Raw genomic sequence first — 23,162 nt, 5'->3', positions numbered from 1 at the left:
AAAGAGACCCTTATGCATATTTTTAGTTCTACTCTGTGTAATACATCTGATCTTGTCTTTCTACTAGGGCAAGTAAATATGAGGCTTTTCACACTACGAAGTTCTTTGGCTCTCGTGGTCTTTATGATTCATTGCCCTATCCTCAGGGCTTTTCCAAATTTCATTCCCATTTTACTTCACTTTTATTCTCTGCTTCTTTCTTAAATATCTGTTGAAGATGATGTCATGCGTTCATCACTAAATGGACTGAAGTGTTGCTTTGGAAAGTCTATAAATTTCAGCTGGGATGTGTTCATTACATTTATAATAATGAGGAAAGCCTACGGAAATGAAAACAAAGAAGAAGAATTAATAGCTAAATAGAAAGACAGATTACAGCGTGGCATCTTTTCACTGTGTTACTACTGCTAATCATGTATTCTCTGCCTCTGTTTCACTGAAACGTGTACGAAATGGTTGGTTTCCTGCAAATGTACTATATCAAAACAACTTACAGTAAAAGGAGCACGGGAACATTTAATGCCTTTCTCCATTACCATTGAGTGCATCACATTCATCACTAACATAAATATTATAGTCTTGCTGTAAATGAATCAGAATTTTATAAGTATGAAAAAGAGAAAGAAAATTGGCAAACAGATGTATAGAACAGTGATGTATTTTTCTCTCTCTGAAAGGTGAACTCTCAAACAACAGACGTTTTCTCTTGTTTGTTTTTCACAGTTACACTGAAGAAAAAGTAAATGAAATCAATAAAAAATAGCTTGGTTGTATGAGCACTGGACTGAGCGCTGATACTAATGTGAAACCGTCTTTTTCCTTCTATGGCATTATGGAAGTTTCACCTCTCTGCCCTCTGATAAGCAATCTGTAAAGCCTAAAGGGAGAAAAAATAGCACTTACTACTTCAATATGATATTACTCAATGTTTGTAGATCACTTTGAATTAGAAACCAGTCAATCATTAATATAATTCCTCATCAGAGCAGAAGATAGCCACCTTCCACTGCTGTAATTTCTGGGATGAGTCTTTGTCCTGCTTCCACTCATGTTTATGATGAAGTAAACATCAGCTCTTTTCATTTGGGTGCTCCTAGTCTCTTTGGTTTGGCAACAGAGATTTTTACCAAATTCTACAACAGAATGATGATTTCAGTCACTTGAGACATGATTTTCCTGTTCAATAATAAGTATTTAGGTAGGGGGTTTCTTTTTCCAATTTCAGATTGAGAAAAGAAGTAATAACTATTTTTTGTGAATAGGTAATTCAAACCCAGTTTTAATTTTATGACAGTTGTTTTGGAAGTTTTTTTTTCATTTTTTCCCTCTACATTTGTTTTTTATTTTTATTTTTTTTTTTGAAAGAAAGAAAAAGACATTCAGAAAATACATTTTTAACTACTAAGTTTCATGTTTTTGGAAGATTTTTGAATACACAAATAATTATGATCACAGAACAAGCGGTTGTGCCAGACTGGATCTCATTTTTGGCAGGTAGTTGTTAGAAAGCCAGTAACTGTAAGTTGTCTGCAGATTGCGTTAAGTACCTGTAACTCCATTAACTGCCTTTCCCAGAGGAGAGGTGTAGGTTGGGGTGTGATGGTTTAGACTTTGTCACATGGAAGTTACCATCCGTTTGGTTATCTCCTTGATAAGATTTATGCGCTACTAACAGTATTGCAGAGAGAGCAAATTATAGGGAACTATCTGGCCTGTGCTAGCCACTGTAATGAGTATCAAACACAGGAATATCATCTGTTAGACAGGTACATCACACCTTGAAATGCAAGGGATGGCATGTCAGCATCTCTAGAGGTTCTGGCCAAAGGAATGAACCATACATGACCATAACCAGATCAACTCTCCAGGAAATTCTAAAAGCACTGGAAAGAGCCTGTACCTGTGGCACATTATTTCATATTCACTGTATTATAAATGTACTTTTATATTGTTAGTGCCATATATTGAGCACTGACATATTTTTAGCCCAAGACATATATTTTTCACTATTTTAACTCTATGTTTAGTTTTGTACTTTCCTGGAGCTGAATCTTAATGTTCAACATCAAAAGATTATTGAATAGATCTACTACTTTTTGTTTGTTTGTTTTACTTTAGAAAGTCAAAATGAGGGAAGAAAAAGGTTTTTCAGAACATGAGAGAATATGGAGAAAAAAAGCAGTCCATACAGAATGTAAATGATATTTTTCATATGATACTCTGATAAATGCATGTATTTTCTACTCAAATCGTGAGACATTATAGTTGCATGATGGTGGACAAGTGAATCATTGGGGATAGTGGGGAGTTTCATGATTTCAAAGTAACTTCAGCTAAACAATTTTCAGTAGCATTGATAGTTTTTCATGACCGTTAACCAAATATTTCAGCACCTTGTACAAATACGTGTTCATCCTAATAACAAACAATGTGTAGTATATTTCTGTTCAAAGTCTGCATGAGCTCTGTCTCAGTAATGCCAGTCTTGATGGTGCTGGAGCAGGACATTTTCTTCTAAATCACAGTGCTTGCACAAATGATGAGAATCCATGGTGTCCTATATTGTAGTCAAATTTTCAATTAAACAGGATTTAATGGGCAAAGCTACTTTCATGTTACTGCAGAAAGTATAATGAATGTTACATTTGCCCACATAAATACCTCAGAATCAGCATTTTAAATGCTAAAATTGCTTGGAACAACCAGTGGGAAAACATTTAAAAGAAAACAAAATTATCAGCTACTTGGAAATGTAGAATGGAAAACCTGGAAGCAAAGGCTGTAGGAATATATTTTGAACATACTAATGCTGAATGTTCAAATACTGGTGTTGTTTTTTTTTCCAAAAAATACATTTTTAATGACATAAAAGTCAATAAAAAGTTAATAGCTCACATTCTGTGGTTTATTCTTTATTATGCTGACTGAATAATATATGAGACAAAAACCCAGCTCTACCAAGTATTAGGAACTTAAGTCCATTCTTAACTCTAGGGAAATCACATGAAGACAGTGTGAAACTACATGGTAGTTGTCTTCATAGATTTGGGCTTCGGTGATGAAGAAATCTTTGTCCTTTTTGAGTCAGGAGGTTGAAACTCTCCGTGCAGGCATGAAACAAACTTTCTGCCACAAACCTGTATGAGAAAAGATTTAGATGTGTAACATTGAGAGTGCCCTCTAGTTCTTATCTACATCCCTTAACACAGGATAAACTTCATTTACCTACACTGTGAAGAAAACTTTAAGAGGAAATTACAGATTACATCTCTTTTGAGTATCAAAATACAACACCTAAGTAGGAGAAACCTGTCCATTCAGAAAAAGTGTTTGTATACATCAAATGAAGGAAAACTTACATATAAGCTCCAAGTGGAACAAAAGAAGAAAACACATGGAGGAGTGTTCATTGGCCTGTTCAGACCATCCAAGGCCTTGAGATACTTAAGCAGTGTGCACATACATAGAGAAATAAAAGATTTTTTCCCTTGGTATATTCTGCACAGCAGCTTCTTAGTACAGTCTGGCCTAGTGCTGCTTATCATAGAATCGTAGAATCATAGAATCAAAGAATCGTAGAATCATGGAATCATACAATGGCTTGGGTTGCAAGGGATCTTAAAGATCATGTAGTTCCAACCTCCCTACCGTAGGCAGGGTTTATACCCACTAGATCAGGGCCCCATCCAACCTGGCCTTTAATGCCTGCAGGGATGAGGCATCCACAACTTCTCTGGGCAGCCTGTGCAGGTGCCTCCCCACTCCTCAGTGAAAAATTTCCTTCTAATATCTAATCTAAATCTCAACTCTTTTAGTTAAAAATAATTACCCCTTGCCTGTTATCACCATCAGATCTCATAAAAAGTCAGATTCCCTCCTGTTTAGAAGCCCCCTTTCATTAATGGAAGGCTATAGTGAGGAGCCTTCTCCAGTCTGAGCAAGCCCAATGCCCTCAGCCTCTCTTCAGAGGAGAGGTACTCCAGTCCTCTGATCATCTTCCTGGCCCTCCTCTGGACTCATTCCAACAGCTTCACGTCTTTCTTGTGTGGGCCCCAGGCCTGGATGCAGTACTCCAGAAGGGGCCTCACAAGGGCAGAGTAGAGGTGGACGATCCCCTCCCTCTCCCTACTGGCCACCCCTCTTTATATGCAGCCTGGAATGCAGAATAACAAGCAAGAAAGTAATTACTTTCAGAAATACTTTATTTGATCACTTCCTTTCTGTGTATACTCTGAAGCAGGCTGTGTTATTTCTAGAGTTTACCACAAACCCAAACTGTATATCAGCACTGACTGTGATACTCTTACATACTGCGAGAAAAAAGAAAAACTTTCGAACTAAAAAGTGGATTTGATCTTATGCTTCATCATGGAGTGCATTTACATCTATCACAATTTCAATAACACCATGCCTTGGGCAATATTTGAATTGAACGACAGTGATCTAAGTGCATGTAAGTACATTATTATCTTCTCTGTTCCTCTTCTTCTGAGGACTTCCATTTTCACACTTGCAGCCATGTAGATGCCACATCTTTATTAGCCTAAATTACATTTAGATCTGAAACTTTAAAGAACTCCATGAAGAGCAAGACGGCAAAGGGGGCTAGGGCAGAAGCTCAGTAATTTTTCAAGTGGTTCATTGCTTGGTGGCTAAGTATTTCTGGGTTTCTTATCTGGCCTATCTGGGACAGGGCAGGAACCAACTTCCTCTTGAAAGCAGGAAAGAGATAATGGAAGAAAAACTGATGAGGAGGGACCTCAAAAGGACAAAAAAATATATCATGCAAAGAGAGATGGAGATACTCTCCACAATGTTTCTAAAATGCTACATTTACCTTGGAAATCATTGTGAGGTTACATACCTTAAATATCATGTATTTAGAGGTGTGCCTTCGCTTTCTGCTTGTTCACTCCCTCCTCGGTTAATATACAGTTATCTGGAAGAAAAATATTTCTTTTTGTAGAGCATCAATAGGCTGCTGTCCTTTTTTTGCTGTCCCTACAAGCCAACTGTCTCCTGAAATTTTCAGATCAGAACAGGGGAATCAGTTTATGTTATGTTTCAACCTATCGTGACTAAATCGTTCTTTGCATTTGTGAATGAAAAAATTAATTCATATGTAAAAAAGCACAAGGGTCTATCAAGAAAGATAAAAAGAAGTACAATACCATATGTAAGCACTCTGATCCTATTTCAGATAATTGATGATTGTTTTCATCACCTGATTTGCTCCTTATCGTATCTATATGGCACCTTGCTTTTGGGTGTCTAGGAAATTCTGTTCTCCACTCTCAAGGGCAGAATGATCTAAATGCAGATCTGATAACATTCTATTTTTTATGCAGACAAACACATGTAATGTCTCTAAGTGTGTTTTCTGGCCTCGAACTCAGTTTTACCAAAGTTCCCTGACCATTTTGCTGGGCATCATTGCCTGCAGTGGCAGAAGCAGGCATCAGCAATGATGGCAGCAGCTGCAGCGGTGGGGTCCATGACAAAATGTGTTCCACTTTGTAGTGGCTGGAGTGCTGCTACTTCTACACTTAACTATGATTTGTATTGCATTAACTGACAAAAATACAGCTCTGAGGTTATGACAAGCACAGATTGTTGCGTGCTTGAGTTAGGAAACAAGAACATTCAGCAACTGAACAAGTCTCTCAGAAGATGCCATGGATTTTAATGGATCCCAAACAGTTTCTCATACAGGGAAGGGTAGTTGGATTTCAGGCCAACATGGCATAGTTAAAAGAGTGAGAAAGGAAGTATTTACAGAACCTTCTGGAAATAAAAAAGGAACTTATTCTGGCAAAATCAGATCCTGACTTCTGTAGATTAGAGAGACAATAGTGCTGATCTTAAGAGCTACCTACCAAAACGGTTGTGGAACCAAGAGTCACCATGTGCGCACCAAAGGCCTACACAGAAGCTGGGCTTATCAGTCACAGGTAGGAGATGCTTAAATCTCCCCTGGGGTTAAATATTTGGTGTCCAGGGGCCTTGGGGATCTTGTGATACATCAGTGTGACGTCGCTGTCATATTAGCAAGTGAAAACTGATATTTTAAAAGCCTCTAGAGCCTGGAGGCTCTAAAGGACTGGTGTTTGTGGCCTATTAAACTCAGATCCCATCAACAGGCACGTGTTCAAACCAGATCAGCTTCGCTCTGCTAACTCTCTTGCTTCAAGTTCTGATATTTACAAGAGTTCAAGTTTTAATGTCATGTGCAGGACAGACTAGCATTATGAGCCCAAGGAAAAACTGTAAATTTGCACAGGACTTTCAGTTTCATTGATATTATCATATGAAACTAAGGCAGACATGGAAATGTAATACACTGTGGAAAAATATATTATGGTTTCTAGTTTGAAAATAGAAATCTTTGATTAGCTGTTGAGTTCTCAAATCATAGCAATGTTTAAGCCACAGTTTCCTGCTTCTTTCCTCTTACAAAACTGAAATCTTTTCCATGTGGATTATATATTTATTTGTATTGTAGCTCTTCTCTTTTTGAGATTTTCTTATGACTTTCCTGAGAACTTTAAGAATAGCTCTTTCTATTTTATTACATGATCATTCTGTTTGGATCTGAGTACTGTCTTACATATGCAGCTGTATAACATGCTATACATATCAAGCCCATCTTTTTAAAAGCAACAATATGTAGCAAGATGTAATTTGTAAATGTTTTAATATAACTATCTTGGTTGAGATGATAAATCTTGAGCCATTTTAATCTCTGATAAGCACACATTTGCTTTTTTTATTTTGCATTTTGCATTTATTGTTAACTAACTATAAAGTTCTCTGTATTCTTGAAGAATTTCAACCACTGATTCTAACAGATCTGGCTTTGTTCTCTTTTGATCATGTAAAAACCATAAAATACATGTATTGATATAATATTGTAGAAACATGTGGGATTAAAAATGGATTAAAAGTGGAAAGGCTGAGCCCATTTGATGGGGTAAACAGTATTCAGAGTTTATTAAATTCAGTTGGTAGGTAGCCTACCTGGACCTATTTTTAAGGAATCCTATGAGGAGGCCTTCATGCTATATTGTTTTTTGCAAAGTGATTATTTTACAGCAACCAAGGTTTTACTCTTGAAAGTAAGCTGCATTATTATTTATTAGATCAATTTATTAATTGACCCAGTTCCGTTACTTTCTTTTATACTCTTCCTGCTTCTTTCTATTTACCTTGTTCTATTTCCCTTTTTTTTTCTTCACAGTTTGTCAAACCCAGAAGCACCATCTACAGCAAATATTCTGCTTTCACTGACTAATAAAACATTCCACTGAACTCAGGTTCACCAGCTTTATTACTTCAAAGCTGATCATTGGTTTGGATCAGTCCAGTATAAGTGGCACACGCAGACAGATTGATGACTATGCAATTGCATGGGATTAAAGAAGTGCAGGAACAAACTGTGTGTATCTCCAGAATGCCTCATCAGCTATGTTCTGTGTTACCAACAATTTATATATTTTTTAATTTAGACTGATATGGGAAGTAAATAAAAACACAATTTACTGTGTTTGCAGGAACGCTATTAATATCCAAGCTAGTATTTACAGTTCTAACAAAATCCACATTACAAAGTTTCTACTAATGTTATAAACACAAAAAGGGACCTAGTGTAAATATTTAAAATACAGCTTTAAATAGCTTATGGCTAGAGTATATGCAGATGGCAGATGAAGACAGTCTTTTCAAGGTTTTCAGCTGGGTTATGACAAAAGAAAGGTATGTGAAATAGCTCTGATTCATTAGCCTTATAGCCCATTTTTCTGTAACCTTATGCCTCAGTTACTATGAGACAATTGTAGGGTCTGCAAAATTTTTAGACTCCTAGCTTGTACATTCAGGACTTTCTTAGACAAAAACATCTTACAAATCTTTCTAACATATTCCTATTTTACAGATGTCAGTTTTATTTTCATATTTCATGGAAAGACAGTTATATTTTCAAATACACCTACTGATTATCTTTGTGTAATTTAACAGTGCTTTTAGGAAAAAAATATTTTTTTGAATGGTTTATGACTCTCAATAAACAGAATGAGTCATATTAACAGATGTGGTCTTGGCCATCACCATAAGTAAGCACACTGCTATCTTGTGACTTCCTGTGCAACGTAATTGATTGGTATATGAGTGTCCATTGTATGTATTACTCTACTTAAGCACTGAATCACTATGGCCATTGCAAAATGACACACTGGAAGTCTAACACAGTGGATAAAGCTGAAAAACACTTGAACTTAATACTAGTTGAATCCTTAGAATATATTCTACGTGAGCAATATTAATCTTGCTTTTTGCTTTGAAATATACTGCAGTATTTCTGTTCCAGAGAACAGCAATTGTGTCATTAGGCACAGAAATTGTTGCAGAATAATCAAGAAATTATCAAGGGTAACTTCAAGTGAATGTATTTGGACATTTTTTTTTTCTGATTATAGTCTACTAATTGTGAACCTGGCATATGTCTTCGCTTTTTACAGCACTGTATACCAGGTGCACTTTAACACTATGCATATCCTGTGCATGCATTTTATCAAAATCATTTTATAAAGATTTTCATTAAAGTACATCTCACTGTTAGGAAGGAAAACACTTTAATAGTATTTTACTAGTTTCTCAACTCCTCTGCTCTCCTTTCCCACAGTACCATCCATGTGAGTATATCCTCTAAAATCTCAGTTTATTATTTTTTTTAACCTCAGCTCTGGACGCGTATGATATCACAGATTCATAGAATCACTGAGTCATAGAATGGCTTGGGTTGGAAGAGATCTTAACAATCACGTGGTTCCAACCCCCCTGCCATGGAGTGCTGCCACTCACCAGATCAGGCCTTGAACACCTCCAGGGATGGAGCATCCACAGCTTCTCTGGGCAACGTGTTCCAAAGCCTCACCACCCTCTGAGTAAAGAATTTTTTCTTTATCTCTAATCTAAAGCCACCTTCTTTCACTTTAAAGTCTTCTTGTCCTATTGGTATACTCTTTGATAAAGAGTCCTTCATCAGCTCTTCTGTAGGCCTTCTTAAAGTACTGAAAGGCCTCAAGGAGTTCTCCCTGAAGCCTATTCTCTGGGCTGAACAAACTGAGCTCTCTTGGTTTTTCTTTATAGGAGAGGTACTTCAGCCCTTCTCTGGACACACTCCAGCAGCTCTACGTCTTTCTTCTGCTGGGGGTCCCAGGCCTGGATGCAGTACTACAGATGGAGCTTCATGAAGGCAGAGTGAGGAGGGGAGAAAGCCCCCTTTCTCCTTGCTGGCCACCCCTCTTTTGATGCAGCCCAGGATACTGTTTACATTCCATGCTGCAACTGCACACTGCTGGCTCATGTTCAGCTTTTTGTACACCAGAACCCCCAATTCCTTTTCTGCATGGCTGATTTCAAGGAGTTCTCCCAGTCTGATAATTGGTTTGTCCACCAGTGCCGTCACTTCATCATAGAATGCCACCAGATTGGTCAGGGATGATCTGCCCTTGATGAAGCCATACTGGCTGTTCCAGATCACCTCTTTGTTTTGCATGTACTTTAATATAGCTTCCAGGATGATCTGCTCCTTGATCTTCACAGGCACAGAGGTGAAGCTCACCAGCCTCTAGTTCACTGGATCTTCTTCTCTACCCTTCTTAAAAATGGGAGTGATATTTACTTGCTCTTCATTTACACTGGGAGGTATTTTGCTCTCCCAGACCCTGCCTGGAGGTTCAGGGATGTGAGGCTCATAGTAAATCTGATTGCTAGTGAAGAATAAGGTAAATAACTTGTTGACTACCTCAGTACCTCCATGTGTGTTGTTGCCAGTTCTCCCTTCTCATTTATCAGAGGGAATACACTCTCCTTGGCCTTTCTCCTGCGACCAATGTACCTGTAGAATTCCTTCTTGTTATTTTTTACATTCCTCTCAAAGTTCAGTTCCATCTCTGCCTTGGTTTTCCTGATCCCATCTCTACACATTGGAATGGTAGCCCTGTATCCTTTCCAGACCACACGCCCCTGCTTCCACTGCCCCAGTTTGACCTTGTTCAGCAGGCCCTTGCTCAGCCATGCTGGTCTCCTGCCACCCCTCCCTCTTGTGCTTTCAGAAAGGTGGCCTTAAAGAGGCAATCTTTGCTCCATTCTTTTGTCCTGAAGGATGGCTTTGCAGAGGATCTCTTCCACTAATTGTTTAAACAGCTGGAAGTTTTCTCTTCTGAAGTTCAGGATCCCAACTTTGCTCTTTGTCAGGCAAATATTCTAGCCAAAATATTCCCATATACACTAGCTCAACCAGGACTTGGTTGCTGCAGCCCAGACCACCTCCAGTCTTAACCTCTTTAAAGAGTTCATCTAATTTGGCACCTAATTAATTTTAAATGTTAAAGGGTACTTTCAATACTTACATGGCCAGGTCTATAAAAGACATTTTGAAGTTTATTTCCAGAAGGCATGCAGCCTTGGGGCAACTCTGGCTGGCACAGTTGCATCCTGGAGATTTTCCTTCACCATATGATAAAGCCTCTGTCATTTTTATTTTTTTTAACAGGGGCTATCTAGGAGTTAGGAACTTAAATATCCCTAAACATCCAACCGAATTATGTAGCGATGACAGAAAACTCTTTAGGGAGAAATTTCTAAGTGGCTTGGTGGTTGGTAAGTTAGAATGTTGTTTTTCATCTGTTTTCTTGAGTCACTAAGCTTTCCCGGCCATGAACAAGGAGCTGGCATGGCTGAGTTGCAAAGCTTGGTGCATTTCAGCAGGCCGGGGAAGGATAAGATGCAGAATCAGTGGCTCCATCCTTGCCAAAGGGCAATTTAGGAGACATCAATTAAATTTAAATTCTTCATTCTAAATATTTTGGTGTTGTCAAGATTCAGTGTGATCAAAATTCTGATGCAATAGAAAAGTTTGAAGATGTGCCTCTCTGAACTGCAGATCAAATCCCTTGTTTGAAAATCAGTAGGATTCATAGATTCTGAAGCACGAAGAAGAAAACACACAGGCCTTAAATCTGCTCACAGTATAAGAACTACTGTCCCAGGAAAGCTAGAACAAATAAACATTGTTCCAAATCAAAACTCTGGCCACAGCAGCATTCCGTGTTCTGTTCTAGGATCAGAGAACTGCATAGTTCTACTTTCAGTGTCATGCATGGAGCCAAGGAATCATTTGAAAATCAGTACAAATGAACAAAGAAATTTGTGGCACTTTCAAAATAAAGTGCAGGAAGCAAAGTATGACGTATATTTCAAAAATAAAGCACATGTAACTCTTATGTTGCCTCATATTGCATTAGATTGATCACAGTCCACTACTTTTTATGTGCCAACTCTAATTTTTCAAACATTTATTAGTAAAGTGAATCTTCATAAGTAGACAGTATTCCTCTTCAGTGATATTTAGATTTTCCATTAAAAGCAATTAGTACACTGCAAATAGGTAAACAAGTACCCTCCAGTGGCTACCTAACAAAACTGAAACTACTCAAAGATATTGCTTTAGAAAAAACTTCTGGTACAGAAGGTACATTTGCAGCTAGGAACAAAAATGGTTGGGCTTTGATGAGAATATTAAAAAAAGAATGCTTCAAGTATCACTTGATGAATACCGATGCTCCTCCCATGCTGAGCAACACATTCCACATCTTTTAAATAAGGGTCTGGCTGCACAGAACAAGCCACTGGATGATATACCTGGTGGCTTCACACGTCACAAGAATTTACTGATATAAGCATCCGATAAGGAATCAAATAGTCATATCTTTGTTTTCTTTATATATGTGTTGCTTCCGAGAGAAATCACCTGCAAACTTCTTGAATGGTAAGCTGAATACAGTTTTCCTGTAGCTCAAATTCTGTCATTCAGAATTTTGTTGGGCTTATTCTTACTTTGATTAGGGAGATGTGTTAAAAATACAGGATAGAATATTTGGAATTCATATTTAAATGTAAATTTGGCATAATTTCATATAATTGGAGGATTGTATGGTACATATCTTAGTGAATTTTAATAAAAACTACCTTTTTCAAGCAGGAAAATAATATGCCATTCTTTAATGTTCAGTTTGACTTTACATTTCTTTTTATTGGCAAATCTTTTTCACAATCTAGCTGTTCTTTTGGCCACCAAATAGTATTTATTTATTTCAGTAGATACATACAAAAAAAAATCTAAATATTGCACCTACCTTACCAGTAAATATTTACTATTTGTCAGTAATTTAATTATGTTTTCAGAGACTAAAATAGGCTATTATCACTGAAGGTCTGATCATCATTTCATGTCTACTAAATATGACATTGAAATTACATTCCACACAAGTATCATACCTATTCCATTTAATAAACAAGCAGAATTTATTCTTAGTCAGTGAAACACATCTGAATGACTTTGATGTTACTGCTTCCCTTATGTGAGGATGAGAATGTCCAGGACTAGGGGAAATGAAGTCAAGATTCAGTAACTCATAAGACTACCTAATATATTAAATACGGAATGTAAAGATATTTCATAAGAATCTTTTGATCTTTCTCTTCTTTCCTGAGTTGTATTTATTTAAACTAATTTAAAAAGAAACTTTATCTTTCTATATTTTACTAATTCAGATGTGTATCATTTTCACTGAACTGAACATAGAGCCCCATTTTCAAGACTTTTTTATCAATTTTAAAATAATGTAAATATAGTTATTTTGTACCATATGACATACAATTTAAGAATTCTAGTTTTTAACAAAACTGTTTTTTGTTTTTTTCTTATCCTGACAGAACCATAGTTTAATACACCAAAAGGTCTGCTTCACAATTCCAGTGTAATTGCATGGGCATTTCTTTGAGAAGAAATAAAATTCACGTAGACATTTTGGAAAATCATTTACTGATGTTTGAAAGAAGTGAAATCAAAATGTAATCTAACACAGATAATCAGAACTGCATGCTACTTGAAAAAACTGGTGTTATACCAGTCGGTGATGTCCATAAAGAGCATATATTGAAAACTTTCAGTGCTTTCAGTGTTGGCTGTTTTGGCAATATAGATTATATTCTTTAGTCACAAATACTACATAGAATGTTCAGGTTAACCACTGAAGAGGTAGGAACTGTTTCTTTTCGATTTTAGAAATGTTGGTACTGTGAGGCACAAACTCTTTTCAGAAACTTTGTACATAAGGAGGTTAGAGAAGTGAATCCTCTTAGTATGAAAAATGAAATATAGTTAGCCGAAGGTAGGGGGAAGATAGGCTTTATCTGGATAATGCATAGAGAAAGAAAATAATGTCAGGTAAAGAAAAGAAAGAAGATTAAGCAAAATATAAATGTCTGAAATATAAACAAGAATTTGCAAGACTCATGGCAGTAAGGTTAGAGATACAGTCATAGCAATAATTTTGAAATGTCAGCATTAAGACTGTTGGAAACAACATGCACTGTTATTATACATTCAACACAACAATAAATTCAGCACTTAATATGGTTGTAATATGGAATTATTCCTATTCATTTTGCTCTTCTGATACCGTATATGGTAAATTCAATTATATTCCTAAAGCACGTTATCAGTTCCTGGGACACATTCTGACAGGTTTTCCTTCAGACAGTCATCTTAGTTACATTTATCAATAACAGGCTATTTCCCACCACTGAGAAAAGGCTGTATCTCTGGAAGAACAAAATCCAAAAGTACCTTCCAGCTTCTCCGGCATGGAAGAGTACGAGTTGTGTAATTACAATATTCTTACAGAGGACAAATTTTCCTGCATAGGATGTCCAGAAGAGAAAAAGGCTCCTAAGTAGGCACATAATCTGAAAATAAATGATAAATACTCTTAGATGAGTGTGCTGATGCCTTACAGCACAGCAGCATATAAACTGTGTAGGAGAAATCTCCAGTTAGGATGAGGAGCTACTAGGACAGCAATGGCAATGTAAAATACACAGCTGATAAGGAACAACCAAATAGCATTAACAATTCTTTCTGAATGTACCACTGGTCAGAAAGAAAGTTCATAAGTTAGACTGCAGGTAGGATTCAGGCTTCTTATAGCTAAGTGTTTCTTGACTGAAGAAAATCCTTGCCTAAACTTTTCGTATATGAATATCCTGAGGAAACGGTATTTCATGACTAAGTTTGTCCCATTACTTAGAGCTGGTAGAAGTAGAGGCATATGTTTGCAATATCCAGAATGGAAATCAATTTGTCCATAAAAACCACACTTAAATCTGACTGGACATTATGGACGAGAAAGTTTCTGATGGCTGATAGATTGTCTTTCCTAAATTTGACTGTTACGGGATGTCCAGGATTGAGGTTTCTGCTTCAAAGATGGTTGCTGGGTTTAGTCATAGGTAGCTGAATATAAGACTGCAAAAACTGTCCTGGAGGCAGAAAAAGAAGGTAAGTTATCTAGTGGGCTTGGGAGCCAGACATCAGCAGTTTGACTCTGACAGTCAAAAGCCATCTGGACATGGGCCTGGGCACCCTGCTCTGGGTTGTCCCTGCTTGAGTAGGAGTTGCACCAGGTGTACCCAGAAGTCCTTGCCAACTTCAGCCATTCTGTGGTTCTATATGGGCACAGTTTCAACAATAGAGTGCATCACTACCAGAAAGCAGGTGACCATACTGTGGTCACGACTGTTTTTTTTAAGAAGTAGGCAAAGTTTGAGGGAGGCATATGATGCAGTTTTCCACAGCTTTACTTGATATGTAGAGGCCTCATGCTGGAAGTTTGCAAGAAACTGATAAGCTCCCTTCTTCACAGGATTACTCTTTGAAACAGGTTCCTAGGTCACCACTCACCTGTACACGCTTCACTCTGGATCATCTAGTTCTCACAGGGGCAGGGTGTTTGGGACTGTGTTTTGGAGTAGGCTACCCTGCACCTAAACTTCTTGTCTGAAGCATTAAGAGTGGGACTCAAAATCTCTAATATATTATTTCATATCTGGCTATCACCAGAAAAAAAAAAAAAAAAAGGAAAAAAAAAAGACTGCAGTAGAATTCATTCTAGTGGAATGAATTATTGTTTTCTAAATTCTTTTTTTTTTAATGAAGCATGTAATAAGTGTGTTATAACTCAAATTATTCTGCTGAGCTTTACAGTATGTTTCTTACTACTGCAAAATGTAAAGAAGAAAAAATTCAATGAAATAGCCATTGGCAATACGTGTAAAATGAGAGTTAAATACACCTTTATTCTCCATTGTAAGTACAAGAATGTTTCTAAAAACTTGTAAGAGACCGTGTATTCATGCTTGTTTATGCAGTAGCTCAGATTAATTTCTGGATGACTGTAACAGATACGTGAAGTAACATCAGGAATTAATTTGTCTTAATGAATTAAACTGACAATACAAAATCCTAAATATCATTTTCTACATCATAATTTGTATAATAGTGTTGCCAAATAAAGCACTTCAAAAGTAAAAAACATAGACTACATCCTTTTCGGGGATATCTCATTGTGGCCTTCCAATACTTGAAGGAAGCGTATAAACAGGAGGGGGATCGATTGTTTGTGAGGGTAGATAGTGATAGGACAAGGGGGAATGGTTTTAAACTGAGACAGGGGAGATGTAGGTTAGATGTTAGAAGGAAGTTTTTCACTCAGAGGGTGGTGACGCACTGGAACAGGTTGCCCAAGGAGGTTGTGGACGCTCCGTCTCTGGAGGCATTCAAGGCCAGACTAGACGTGACTCTGGGCAGCCTGGTCTAGTGATTGGCGACCCTGCACTTGGCAGGGGGGTTGGGACTCGATGATCTTTGAGGTCCTTTTCAACCCAGGCCATTCTATGATTTTCATTACTGTTATTTGCTTAAATTTGCAGCTCCTCTGCCTACAAATTTAACAAAATTGCAGTACACTATTACTAAAGCTACAGAACTGGAATGGCGGATATTTCCTGTATATACAATTTAATTATTAAACAATCATATTTTTTAATGAAATGTTATTCTGTAGTCACCTTTAGTGAATTTTGCTTACGCTAATGGATCTGCTATTCCACCATTAGCAAGATCATGTTTGAAATAAAATGGTATAAATGCATTTTAATCCACTCTTGGGAAAAACAGACTTAAGAAAGGTTATTCTCTGACTACTTATGTGAATTAGTTCCTTATGTCAAATCATCATGTAGAAATAAAAGCTGTGGTCAGCCTACTTAAAATTCCATTTGATTCCTCCTGGGAAAAGTGTTTCTATTAGTTTTCATAGTCTGAATGATCTTCTGAACATTTATTAGAAGACTGAAAACTAACAGTAATTTTAAAAGAAGTGGACAGCATTCACAGATTCAAGAAAGCAAGTAAAAGACTGGTTGTCTGAGGATCATGACTTCTATTTTTTCACGGTATTATTCTGACTGCAGTATAGGAGTTTATTAAGAAAAAACTGATGACAGATATGAACTTAACAATGCTTAATCTTTCAGTGATCTCTCCATTTATTTCCAATGATTCTTGCAGAAAATAGCATTTATTTTCTTTATACAGTGCCTAGATTGTTGCTTGTTCAGTTGAATTTCTCAAGAAATCTGTGGGCAACAGAAAAGTCAAGACTAGACAGGGAATTAAAAGGAGCTTCACCATGAAAAGATGAACAATCTCTTCAACTAAGGCTGCTGTTAATGGAAGTATCAGAAAGGGCCTAGAAGTACAAAGGGCTTCTCTAGTGACATAGTTCCAAGACATATGAACAGAACCACTGAAGGCCCTAATGGCCAGCTTTCTTGTGTTTTGCTTTCTTACTATAGCATACATTACCCTGTTTCTTTTGGTCAGAGTTAATGGAGACATACCAATAAAAACGTACCTTAAACATGCTAGCGTTCAATGCATACAGTACATAAAATGTGGGGTGAATAACTTTTTTTTTCATTTTTTAATGTTGCCTGTTGCCTGAAAATTAATATGATTGCGGCTCTACACTACAAGCATTAAAAATAGCTGAGTTAGTTTTAGTACTGTATAATCTTATGATCTTAAGACTATTTAGTTAAAGCTGTGCGACTCAACACAACTTACTGTACATGATTCTGGAGTTTGAGGATATAGGATCAAAACACTGAGCTCAGTATTCATAGAGAGAAGCCTGGCATTGAATGCAGCTTTGGAATTACTTGAAGGAATTAGCAAGTGCAAAGGTACAAATGACACCAGTGGTAGGTGCATTTGAGAAAATTCTTCAGAACGCCCCCCTTACAATCTCAGTGAAGCCAAATTGTCACAGGACAAGTAGGAAGGATTTCCTGAATCCTATTAAGGGTTATAAAACATGGAATAGGGATAAATGGACAGTGTTTGCTAAGTAGCAAGATTCCTTAGGACCCCATAAAGAGTGAAAAGATATTCTGGTGATCTGGAAGGCATTATCATATTTTTCAGAATGACCAGAAGTGAAGATAATTGTTGGGGTTCCCACAAGATTTGGTGACACAGCAATGCAATGGCAGATGATAAATGCTAACTGGGCACACAGGGGAAACATAACCCCAAGTGCCCTTACACAATAATTAATGTTATTTATACTATCACCACTCAGATCAGGGTTTGTGGTGGAGTGGCAAAAATTCCCTGGAGACTGAGCTCAGTGGCATTCCAAAAAGCAAATATCATTGTGAACATTCAGGAGAAGAATGAAGAAAAAAAATGAACAACTAAAAAATAGTATTGCATGAGTCTACTGTGACTTCTGCTTGTAGGTCTTGTCATCCTATTTTGAAAGGAAGATAGGAATGATGCAGAGCAGCAGGATAATGGTGTTCAGGATACGAAAAGGCTTCCCACTGGAATGAGCTGCCCAGAGTGATGGTGGAGTCACTGTCCTGTAAGTGTCTAAGAAAAGAACAGATGAGGCATGGAGCGACATGGGTTAGCGTGCATGGTGGTGATGGGTTGACAGTTGGACTAGATGATCCTAGTGATCTTTTCCAACCTGAATGATTCTGATTCCCTTAGAAGCCTCATCAGCAAGGAGAGATGGGAAAAGGTTTTGAAATTCTGAACATTAGCAGGGATAAAAATGGGAAACAATTCTATTTCTCAAAATAAGAATGTTAAGAAACACTAACTGAAATTAGTGGTAGGGGAAAGCTTCTTTTTTCTTTTCACAAATACATAATGAAATTATGGCACTTAGTGCCACAGGGTGCTGTGGAGCAAACAACATAAAAAGGGCTCCCAAAGGGATTGAGCGAAGTAATGGAGAATTGCAAACTGATGGCTATTAAACAGGCTGAGCTGGATGCAACACCTGTTTCAGGAAGCTTGTTAGCTGTTGTATACTGTAAACAGCACACTGGCAAAAAGCAATGCCACACACTTCTTGTAGTTTTCCAAGCATCTGCCCAGTCGCTGCTTTGAGCTGGGACTGCAGGGCTGACCTTCAGCTTGGCTGCCCTTATCACAGTGAGTAAACCATCAGCACCTCGGAGCTACAATGATTCCATTAAATACTCAGGATGACTCTGTTAAAGTTGCTTCAGTAATTAACCCTTTGAAATACTTTGCCATGCTTCTTTCTACACTTTTGATAAGCTGGTCTAGATCTACTGGTAAAACAAATGCCTCACAGGAAGACCAAGCAGAGGTTGAGAAGTTGATGGCAGAAAGGCGCAGCAGCGAGGGAGAGCTCAGCCCATCAGCTGGCTGGGACTGAGGGCTGCTGACCGATGGCCACAGCCCTCCTCACCCAGCCCTCCCTGAGGAGATTTTCTCCTCGCAAGGTCACACCGTGTGCCCTAGGAAGGCTCCCACTCGGCTGCTGAACTTCCTGACGCCTCTTCTTTCTGCACATCACTGCAGGTTTTGCATTTACAGCCACGCTGAGTCCCCGGGGCAGTCCTGTAGGGCTACCTCGCTGACAGACGCTGCGGGAAGTGGGAACTTAAACAAAAAGCCGTGACCCCTCAGCCCTGTCTCACACCAGCTCCAGCGGAGACAGCACCTCCGCGCAGGGGCGCCGGCAGCCCACTGCCCCTCCGCGTCCGCCCGCCCCAGGGTGGGAGCAGCTCTCCTCCCCGGGCAGCGGCCGGAGCTCCCGCCTGCTTTCCCCGCCTCCTCCCGCCGCCGCGGCCTCTGACTCCGAGCCGTCCCTCAGTCGATCTCTCGCCTCGCAGGTATCCGGAGCGGGCGGGGCTGGCGCTGCTCGGAGCCGGGCGGGCGGGCGCCATGAAGCGCTCTCTGTGGCGGCTGTGCCAGTCGCGGGAGAAGGCGGCCGTGTCCAGCGCCTACCAGGGCGTCGTCTGCGAGGCCGATGCCGCCTCCGTCGCCTCGCAGGATGTCTTCAAGGTGCGTGCGGACGTTGGTCCCTTGGGGAGGTGTAGAGTCCGAGGGGGAAAAGCTGGCACCTAGGACTGGGCAGCGTGTGCGGGACTTGGGCAAGATGAGCTGGCGGTGCTGGAGGGAGAGGGCTGTGAGATGCTCAGGTGGGGCTCTGGGGCAGCTGATGCTTATGTTCTTGACAAACTTTCCTCCACAAGATGCTTTAGTGGTTCTGTTGAGGGCTGCTCTCTCCCCTTGCAAGTCTGAAGAGCTGCACTGTGTTGACAGGGGGTTGATATGGCAATGAGTAAATCGACTGCCTTGCAAAAGTGTCCCAAAAAGAAAGTTTAGGTGAACTGAAGGGAAAGGGAAATGTCACATCCTTCGAGCGTGTAATTGCTGCTGGGCAGGATGCAGTCAGTGCCCACATCCATAGAGAACAGCATGAGAACTGATATACTCCTGTGCTGTGAGGGAGAGCTATACTGAACATCTTTTGATAGTAGGAATAATTAAGCAAATGAAGAGGTTGATTATGGTACAAATGACAGTCCATTCTTAAAAATCTCCAAAGTTCCCTAAACAAGTATGCCAAAGGGCGTAGATGGGTTTAATGACCTCAAGAGATTGTTTCCAACCGTGTTTTGCATGCTGGCTGTAGTCTGCTCTGTAGTCCAGAGCAGCTGGATTTATGCATGAGATGGGATAGCACCCCTCGGAGGGTGATCTGTCCCTCCAGAGCTGGTCACAAGGAGCAGAAGGAGCTGCTGTTGGGCAAAAGCCTTGCTCTGCTTTTTTTTTTTTTTTTAACTACACAGAGCATCTAATTTTCTCCTTCATTTCCTATTTTGTTAACGAAGCTCTGCAGTCTTATTTGTCTTATTTTTGGTGTTAGAAATTCTCATTGTGCAATATTTCATCCCTATTTTGTCTTACACTGGTAAAAAGTCCCAACTTAAAGAGCAATGAAGCATGATCTAAATCAGGGGAAAGATTTAAAATACTTTATAATGCGATTTTAATTGTAATGTAAGGAGTATTACAAGATGGTTTGCCTGGTTGCCTGTATCTATGGCTCTATAATAAAGTTTTCTTAAATAGATTTTTAGAGTGTAAAATATAAGTAGATATTTGTGTATGTAATTGGCCTCTGATTTTTATGACTGTTGAGTCATTCTAAACACTCATTTCATAATGGTATCACCTGCTTTCTATTAGCTTTTTCTAATTGCACTTTTGAAGCAGATGCTACCCCTGCATTTGGCCCTAATCTCCTAAATCTTTAAACACATTTGTAGCATCATTTGCATGAGTAACTTCTATGAGGTCAATGGGACTATTAAACTGAAGGAAGTTAAACACTCACTTAAGTGTTTGAATGAGTAGCTCTGTAAGGTATATTCAATCAATGATTGCAAAAAATTATTGAGCCTTTGTGGCTCAAGGGATCATGAAGAAAAAGTTTTACTTTGTTGTGTTGTTTTTTTTTTTGTTTTGTTTTTTTTTTTGCGCTCAAGGAGGGAATGGTAGTTCTTTATTTTCTTGGTTTGCTTGCTTACTCTTTTTGAGGAGGGTTGTATTATTTTGGTATGCATTTTTCTCTTTTCTCTCCCTTTTTTAAAAGTTCCTCTTTAATCTTTTTAATAACTTGTAATCTTTTTTTTTTTTTCCTATCACTTTTCCTTATATACAAGTATGGTTTTTGAAACAATCTTAACTTCTTAGAGTGAGAATCAGCAGGTTTTGCGTAGTGGGCTTTGGGTGCTAAGTATACCACCAGTGCTGTGTAAAGGTGCCAGACAGCTGAGCTATCAGAGGGTTTTTGTTGTAATCCAGCGTGAAGACCCTGGATTGTTTCAGTCTGAGGAGCATCCCAACAGATGCTTTTAAGGTAGTGCTGTAAACTGAAGATTTTATTGGTTGCTCTGACATACGAAAAAGCATAGAAACTCAAGGGCTAAACTTGAAAGCTCAGTGCATAATTTCAGACTTTGCAGAAAGGTCCTGAAGAGGAGAAGATTATTATTTTTTCCTCTCTCTTAAATTCGTTTATGTGGCCACAGCTGCAGAGAAGTGTAGGAAAAAGTGATTACTTTGTTTTTTGTTTGAGTTTCCTGTGATAGAAGGATCATCTTCTGCAGAAGATGAAATAATGTACTCTAGACTACTTCCATTTTTGTTAATATTTCTTCTGTTTCTTATCTGGGTCTGATTTGCTATCAGTTAATTCAATCTGAGTGTCTCAGATTACACAAATCCTGAACAGATCAAGTATTTCTTCATGAAAATAACTGAGAAAACTTGTATCCAAAATAGGTGATTTCAGATGGAAGCGCCTGTAGGCTGCGAAGCTTCATTAAGAAGAATCGTTCTGGACTTACCAAAGTGGATGAATTAAATGCAACCCCACTGCATCATGCTGCTGAAGGAGGCCAAATAGAATTGATGCAGTTGATTATAGATGATTCTTCCTCTGAAGGTAACGTACATCTTATGAATTATTTTATTTAGCACAATTTAAAAAATCAGCAGACAAAGTGTTTGTTCCCCAACTGAAGCTGAGTTGGTATGTGTTATGTTTCTACATTCAAAAAGAGTTAAAGCTGTCACATTTCGCAGTGTATTGGGTATGATTTGTGTCACCTTTATTGTCTTGTTAGTATTTCCTCTCTAATGAAGTGATGTGATGCATCTTACTTTGTTTGGGACTCAGATTTGCAGTCTTCAGATATGAAAAGGAAAACTGTAAAGCAGTACTGTAAGCCTATCTTCTTTATATGCATTATGTGTCTTCTTACATTTAAAACACTGGAAACTTGGAAGTAATTTTGTTTCTCATACTTGTCGTTCAAGTTGTTAACACTTCTAAGTCAATTTAATATGTAGTTGAGTATTTTCTGATTACACGTAAGTAATGTTTAGACATGTTTTAGTGGAGTTCTTGTATCTTTTAATAAAACAGTCAGCTTAGGACGCAGTTACATTGGTTGAACTGAAGGCACTTGGGTGGTACTCGCCTTGAGGAAGCACAGATGCAGAAGTAAGGCTAAGTATGGAAGGAGGACTAGTACCTGAAGGAGGTACTGGTTTGTTTCATTGTTATAATTTCACTCTTGTTTACTAAACGGTGGGGAAGGAAAAACATTAAATGACCTAGATCATCTGAAGAAAGGTAAGGAAGAAGTGAGAAGTGGAAGATTACAGGCCCTTGAATGGTGGAAAAACAAAACAAAACAAAAAAAACAACGCTTTCTGTGAAATGATGTTGTTTAGCAGTCATTGGTCAGCATTATGAAACTGCCTCGAACTTTCACTGCTTGGCTGAGGGCAACTGAGCAAACCAAATAGTACAGAGAAGTTATTTTATTTTTCATTGCATGATGGCCAATCTAATTTTAGATTATACTGATAAGAAGATTTTTTTCAGACAGAACATATTTTTTTGCCATACAGTATTCTTTGAAGTTTGTTTCCAAATGAAATTGACATATATTGGTATGGAGCACAGGCCTTACGAGGAGCGGCTGATGGAGAGGAGGCTCAGGGGAGACCTCATCCCTCTCTATAACTACCTGAAGGGAGGTTGTAGTGAGCTGGGGGTCAGACTCTTCTCTCTTGTAACTAGTGACAGGACGAGGGGGATTGGCCTCAAGTTGCACCAGGGGACATTTAGGCTGGACATGAGGAAACACTACTTTTCTGAAAGAGTGGTCAGGCGCTGGAATGGGCTGCCCAGGGAGGTGGTTGAGTCACCGTCCCTGGAGGTGTTCAAGAAACGTTTAGATACAGCGATGAGCGACATGGTTTAGTGGGGTTATTGGTGGTAGGTGGATGGTTGGACTGGATGATTTTGTAGGTCTTTTCCAACCTAGCTAATTCTATGATTCTATATATA

At 38.6% G+C, this 23,162-nt stretch overlaps 1 protein-coding gene across 4 annotated transcripts in view; it reads left to right on the top strand.

Annotated features, from left to right (window-relative positions):
• TRPA1 (transient receptor potential cation channel subfamily A member 1) overlaps positions 18,657-23,162 on the top strand; it is a 35,337-nt gene continuing 30,831 nt past the window's right edge. The window contains exons 1-2 of one of the 4 annotated variants that reach the window (XM_021388738.1): positions 18,657-19,294; positions 21,584-21,746. In XM_021388738.1, coding sequence (XP_021244413.1) covers positions 19,175-19,294; positions 21,584-21,746 — 283 coding nt within the window. In that variant the 5' untranslated portion in view covers positions 18,657-19,174. Of the gene's footprint in view, positions 19,295-20,579; positions 20,663-21,583; positions 21,747-23,162 lie in introns of those variants that run through there. The other 3 variants (XM_021388736.1, XM_021388734.1, XM_021388737.1) reach the window with 3 other exon arrangements.

This window comes from Numida meleagris, chromosome 2 (assembly GCF_002078875.1).
Source record: "Numida meleagris isolate 19003 breed g44 Domestic line chromosome 2, NumMel1.0, whole genome shotgun sequence".
NCBI lineage: Eukaryota > Metazoa > Chordata > Aves > Galliformes > Numididae > Numida > Numida meleagris.
This window is presented reverse-complemented; position numbering and strand designations above follow the sequence as displayed.